This window comes from Mesoplodon densirostris, chromosome 3 (genome assembly GCF_025265405.1).
Source record: "Mesoplodon densirostris isolate mMesDen1 chromosome 3, mMesDen1 primary haplotype, whole genome shotgun sequence".
Classification (NCBI taxonomy): Eukaryota; Metazoa; Chordata; class Mammalia; order Artiodactyla; family Ziphiidae; genus Mesoplodon; species Mesoplodon densirostris.
This window is the reverse complement of record NC_082663.1, coordinates 141632385-141638688: the sequence shown is the minus strand read 5'-3', so window position 1 is coordinate 141638688 and position 6304 is coordinate 141632385. Positions and strand designations below refer to the sequence as shown.

At 57.0% G+C, this 6304-nt stretch overlaps 1 protein-coding gene across 2 annotated transcripts; it reads right to left on the bottom strand.

Annotated features, from left to right (window-relative positions):
• Positions 1 to 302: 302 nt before the first annotated feature.
• On the bottom strand, positions 303 to 5984 carry TMEM59L (transmembrane protein 59 like). Of its 2 annotated transcripts, none has more exons than XM_060092177.1 (8): positions 5742 to 5984; positions 4000 to 4159; positions 3805 to 3914; positions 2512 to 2664; positions 1838 to 1940; positions 1371 to 1488; positions 1151 to 1268; positions 303 to 906 (listed from the first exon to the last, which is right to left on the bottom strand). In XM_060092177.1, the coding sequence occupies exons 1-8, from the start codon at positions 5901 to 5903 to the stop codon at positions 778 to 780; spliced, it is 1053 nt and encodes a 350-aa protein (XP_059948160.1). In that variant the 5' UTR covers positions 5904 to 5984; the 3' UTR covers positions 303 to 777. The 2 variants fall into 2 exon arrangements, with proteins under 2 accessions (XP_059948160.1, XP_059948161.1); XM_060092178.1 differs by having other exon boundaries at positions 2512 to 2577.
• Positions 5985 to 6304: the final 320 nt, after the last annotated feature.

The window sequence follows — 6304 nt, the reverse complement described above, 5'->3', positions numbered from 1 at the left end:
ACCTGTCCATTTCACAGGAGCCCCGTGGAGGCCCAGGAAGGGGCACTGACCCACCTGGGCCAGGCAGGTGGCACAAGCCGCCTATCCAGAGTCACCCCTAGTTAGGAATGTGATGTGCGCTGGGTAGCAGAGGGGCTGTCCTTCCAGGTGTCAGCTGGTTCTCACCACTCAAGCCACGGGGAGTTCCCGAAGTTCACCTCCCCCATCTCAGAAAGGGCCTGGTGGGCAGGGGTCATGGCCACGTTCAGGCCAGTCCCCAAGAGGCAGGTGGAAAGACCAACAGAAGCAAGCTCAGTCCAAGATGGGTTTTATATCATGGTTTATTCCTCCCGACCCCCATGCTGCAACTCCCAGCATGGAGCTACCCACCACCTCCTCTCTTGGGGGGGGGCCTCCTCTCACGAGGCTACATCTCCAGGGGTGGGGTGGGGAAAAAGGGGGAAGTCCTAGAACAAAGCAGCTCCCCTGTGGCCTCAACCCCTCAGAGGGGAGAAAGGAGGAAGGACGAAGGCAGCACAGAACTGGGGTTGAAATACTCAAGAAGCTACACGATAGAAGACAAAAGTAACACGCTCTGGGGAAGGGGGGTGTGGAGGAACCAAGGTCAGATCCCGCCCCCCAGCAGGGGCAGGGCAACCCCAGGATGGGGGGGAGGGGGGAGGGGGAGGGGCGGGACTGGGGAGAGAAAAAGAATTTGGGGAGAGGAGGAGCCCAAGGACCGTCCCACCCTGACCTGGACTCAAGACCCAAGGAGCTCCTGAACTTGGCAATGGAGGCCTACAGCTTGGTCAGGTCCAGCTTCAGCTTGTAGGGCGGGGGATTGTCTGCAAAGGCGTGCGACGGGGGAGGGTACAGGGGCCAGTCTGGCTCTACCATAAAGCCCTTGTGCTGCTCCAGAGACAGGGGCTGCAGGGGGAGGAAGAGGGAGCGAGGGCTATGAGTCCTCAAACTGGCAAGGCTCCTTCCCACCCCTGACCTGAGGTTACCCCTACTAAGGGTGGGAGTTGTTTCCCCCATTTCATAAGGGAGTGAAGAAACTTGCCTAATGTCATGCAGCAAGTCAGGGGTCCCTGCCTCCATGGAGAGGGGGCAGCCCTACCCAGACGAGGGAGCAGTTCTCCTCCCACCCCTGCCTGTGGGCCCCACCCACCTGGAACTTGAGGTGCTGGCCGGGTGTGGTCACCAGGGTGGAACAGCTCAGCCACAGCATCACCAGCACAGAAAGAAAGAGGCAGCAGGCCAGGACCCAGCGAGGAAGCCCAGAGCGCCTGCCCCACCCAGCAGGCACGCTCAGTGGCCCTAGTTGAGCCAGACAGTCACTCCCCTCTGACCCCACCCCCCTCCACCATCCCCAGGGTTCTGCCACCCACCGGGACATGCAACTGAGGAAGTCGCTGTCCTGCAGCTCATCGGACTCCACCTTGGCCTTGCTGCTGGTCTTGACTCGAATCTTGGCCTTCCTTACCTTGTCCAAGGGGCCTACAGGGTCTGAGAGAATAGGTCACCTCTCAGCAGCCTCCAGGCCTTCGCCAAGAGGCAACAGCAGCCATGGAGAACAGAAAGGAGGCCAGGACCTGGGGCAACGGGGCATTGGGTCCTGGAATAAATCAGAACCCTGAAAGATGGACCACGGACCCCTGGGAGATGAACCAAGGAACCCTGGGAGATGGACCATGGACGCTTGGGAGATGCACCATGGAACCCAGGGAGATGGACCAAGGAACCCCAGGAGTTGAGAGATGGAAATCCCAATCCTCAAGGGTTCATTTGTCAGGAGAACCCCTTGTGGCAGTGGAGCCACCTGTGGAAGGAACACTGGTCTAGGCTTGGACCTTACCAACATGCACCTCCAAGGCCTCAGGGTGGGATCCCCGCCAGGTCACCTCCACTCGCTGCAGACGGGCCCCCTCGTGCCCCAGGCTCTCTACCACAGGCTGGGTCTGGGCCAGGAACAATACAGCACAGAGAAGCCCTTTAGAAAGGCACCATCTTGGCCCTAGGAGGCACCTCTCTGTGCCCCCTGTAGGTTACATTGTCCCAAGCCCAGCTGGCACCTAGTTCCACTGGGGACAGAGAGGACACCCTCTATGGAGCTGTGAGCTGTGATACCAGGGATGCTGTTCCCTGCTAATGTGGGGCCCTGATTTGTCTTGCTCCTAAAGTTGGGATGTGATCCAAGGCATGCCAATAGAATCACAGGGATTGGCTGAGAGGTTATCACATGACTGAACCAGGGCCAATCAGCTTAGTTAAAACCTCAGAGAGGTTGTCATCTAGAGCCTCAGGCATCCACCCTGCTGTGAGGAGGGACGTGCTTGCCTGAGAATGAAGCCACCAAAAAGGACAGCAGAGTCCAGCGGTGGAGTGAGACACTGAACCCCTGGATCCAGCTGTGCCTGAAGCCTGTTTCCTGTGGACTTTGCACCCCATGAGCCAAGAACCAACTCATCCCACCTTCTTACCCTGACCACCCAACCACTACTCTAGTGCGGCCCCTGCCAGAGCCCTCACCTGGAACACCACCACCTTCCCGTTGTCAGTCTGCAGGTAGTATGTCCAGGTGGAGGAGACGAAGCCCTGCGCCGAGTTGACAAGGTCATTGCAGAGGGTGGAAAACAAGTCCAGGAGCGAGAGGGCCCCACTTGGAGCTTCCAGGACTTTTCTCTGCCAAGGGGAGGCCCAAGGCACAGAAATGTCACCAATGTAGGGCATTAACCAGTGGGAGGGGAGCTGGGAGAATTCACTGTGATCAAAACTCACTAAGTGCTTTGAGGCAACAGGGCTTCATACAATGAACACAGACCTCAGCACTGCATTTGGATGACTGTGTGCCCTTGGGAAAGTGGATTGCCCTCTCCGAGCCCTGAAATGGGGATGATTCTCTTCCCTCGTGGGGTTGCTATGAGATTTCAACTAGACAATGGTACAAGTGCCTAATATGTAGTAGCTGCTACTATTAAAAATATCACCATCATTGTTCTTATTTTGACAGCATCAGGAGAGAACTCAGAATAGGAAGAAATGATAGTGCACTGTGCTTTTATGAACAGTGAAAGCCTGGAAGGGGTGGAGGAAAATGAGTGAAGAAGGAAAGGGCTTTCTGGGGAATCCCAGCCCATGCGTTTCTGGCTGTGATGAAGGATTTCCTGTGCCTCAGTTTCCCCTGATGCAGCGTTTTCTAGACTCTCTCACAGACTATGATAGGTGAGCAGTTATTATTTCTCCCTGGAGTGGGGGGAGGGGTACTACATGTGTGCTTGGGAACCTGCTCCCTGCACCTCCGTTCTGAGCCACCCCAGATGAGAGTGGCCACTTGTTCATCACAAGGAGAGTGATTAGACCAGTAGCTGGCATGTAGGTGCTCAGCAGTCAGCTCTTGTGGCACTGAAGATGAGGAAGGTGAGGGGTGGTCACAAGCCCTAGTGGCACTGGCTTTAAATCTCACCTCTGCACAGCCCTGTGTGACCTTGGCCAGTTGCTCTGTGGGCATGAAATGAGGATGACACTGTCTCAGTTGCCTCCGGGTGGCCCAAGGAATTTAGGACAGGCTGAGGTCAGGCCTGGACCAGGACAAATGCTTGCTAAATAATGTAAACTGTGGCTGTTCTGGCGGCAGCAGGGGCGGGGAGGGGGAGAAGTCACAGAGATGATAACTGAGTCTTGGGATGTGAAATGGCTTAATCAAGGACACCCAGTAGGTCCCGAATGGAATGGAGAGTCTCAGAGACGCTGGATATGAGTGCAGATTTGGGGGGTAGAGGAGAGGGGGCATGGGCCTGGGGCCACAGGTGGGAGGGTGCCCACCTTCTGCTCCAGCTCAGGCTCGGCTTCGGGCTCTGGCTCTGGATTCTGGCTCCAGCAGCCCTCGCTGCAGGCCTGCTGCTCCGTCTCCTTCACATAGGCCTCCACACAGGCTGCAAGAGGCAGGAGAGGGTGACTGGGGGCACAGCCCTTCCCAGGACACCTCTCCCCACCCTGGCCCACCCATCCAGCCCATACCTGCTTCACACTCAGCCTGTGTGGCATTGGGCTTGGAACTCCTGGCCACGAATCGGCAGATGGAGAAGAGGCGGCAGCCTCGCTCGCAAGCACTGATCAGGACGGCCCTATTATACGCATTCGCTTTCCGGGACTCAGTGGGGTCCTCCTCCAACTCCTCCTGGAAGCGAAGATGTGGGGTTCAGGCCAGGGGAGGGGCAGGAGGAGGGCAGCGCTGGAAGCCCTCATGTGAGGAGGTAGATAATTTGATCCCCCCCCAAATCTTTTTTTTTTTTTAGTTGAAATTTTTTTTTTCACTATATTTTTTTATTTTTTTTTATTTTACAAATTTAATCAGTTATACATATACATATGTTCCCATATCCCCTCCCTTTTGCGTCTCCCTCCCACCCTCCCTATCCCACCCCTCCAGGCGGTCACAAAGAACCGAGCTGATCTCCCTGTGCTATGCGGCTGCTTCCCACTAGCTCTCTACCTTACATTTGGTAGTGTATATATGTCCATGCCGCTCTTTCACTTTGTCACAGCTTACCCTTCCCCCTCCCCATATCCTCAAGTCCATGCTCTAGTAGGTCTGTGTCTTTATTCCTGTCTTACCCCTATGTTCTTGATGACAATTTTTTCTTAAATTCCATATATATGTGTCAGCATACAGTATTTGTCTTTCTCTTTCTGACTTACTTCACTCTGTATGACAGACTCTAGGTCCATCCACCTCATTACAAATAGCTCAATTTCATTTCTTTTTATGGCTGAGTAATATTCCATTGTATATATGTGCCACATCTTCTTTATCCATTCATCCGATGATGGACACTTAGGTTGTTTCCATCTCCGGGCTATTGTAAATAGGGCTGCTATGAACATTTTGGTACATGTCTCTTTTTGAATTATGGTTTTCTCAGGGTATATGCCCACCCCCCCAAATCTTCTAAGGGGATTGGGATGAAGTTGGGGAGGAGGCTAAGCATATTAGCAGGGTCTCTTAGCTCTGAGGAGGAGAGAGGGAGAAGGGGCTTGAGAAAGAGAATAAACAACGGAGGTTGTTGGGTTTGGGTAACGGCTGGAAAGCTGGGGAAAATCGAGGGAAATGGTCCCCCCCAAGGCTCCAGGGAGGAGGGCTTCTCAGGCCTGAAGAAGGAGGGGGTGCTCAGAGGAGGTTTTGTCCCCCTTCAGGCCTGGGAAAATTGGGATCCGACTGCGGGGGGGCATGAGGATAGGAGTGGGGGCTGGTAGCTCTGAGACGGGGAGGGAGGAGGATGTGGAAGCTGCTAGGGTAGAGGGGGAGGAGAAGGGGACTGTCAGGCCTGGGGAAAGTGGGGGTTGGACGCCCCAAGGGTCCTTGCGCAGCATTGTGGAGCCAGAACCCTCTAGGCAGCATCAGGAGCCCCAGTCTCCTCCCTGCCTCAGGCTTGGAGAGACTCCAGCAACACCGAATTCATCGGAAGGACCCGCATCCCTAAACCTTCCCCCATCAGAGGGACCCCACGGCCCATCCCCTGCGGGAGGAACATCCCGATCCTCATCGGAGGGACCCCCGACCCCTGCGCTCACCACCATCGAAGGAACGCCAGCCCTTCCCCAACCAGAGGGACCCACCCCCATTGGAGAGCCCCCTTCCCTGACCCCTTCCCCCTCCGAGGAACCCTTGTCTCCCGCTCCGACTCGGGGGAATCGCATCCTCAACCCATCCCCCATTGGAGAGATCTCTGGTCCTCCCGCTGGCGCCGCATGCGCTTCACCTGAGCGGGCTGCGGATTAGGGTAACGGTCGCGGCACCGCAGCTGGCAGCTCTGCGTGTCCCCGAGCTGCAGGGCGAAGGGGTCGCGGGCAGGCGGCGCGGGGGTGGCGGGCGGAGGCTGCAGCAGCAGCAACAGGAGCGGCATCAGGGCGACCGAAGCCATGGCCAGGCCGGGCGCAAGGAGCGCGGGGGACGCCGGCTCCTGGCAGGCGCGGAGGTTGCGGCGGCGGCGGGGACCGGTTAGCTGACGTCACCCGAGCGAGGCAGCCTGGGAAGGGCGGGTGGGGGATGCGGAGAACGGGCGGGGGAGCGGCGCTGCGGCACCGTCAGGGTGCGGGCAGGGCGAGGCAGGTGGATCGTGGCCCCTGCCGTCTGTCCCATCTCGGGGGTGCCATGACACCTCCCTAGTATCCACGCACGAGGGATCTCAGGCATCGCTAGGGGCCAAAAGAAAACAAATAGGGTGGTAGGATGGGGGAGAGATCTATTCGCCAGGGAATCAAGGAAGGCCTCCCGGATAGGCAACGTTGGAGCTGGCCACGCGAGGAGGCCGAAGGAACAGCG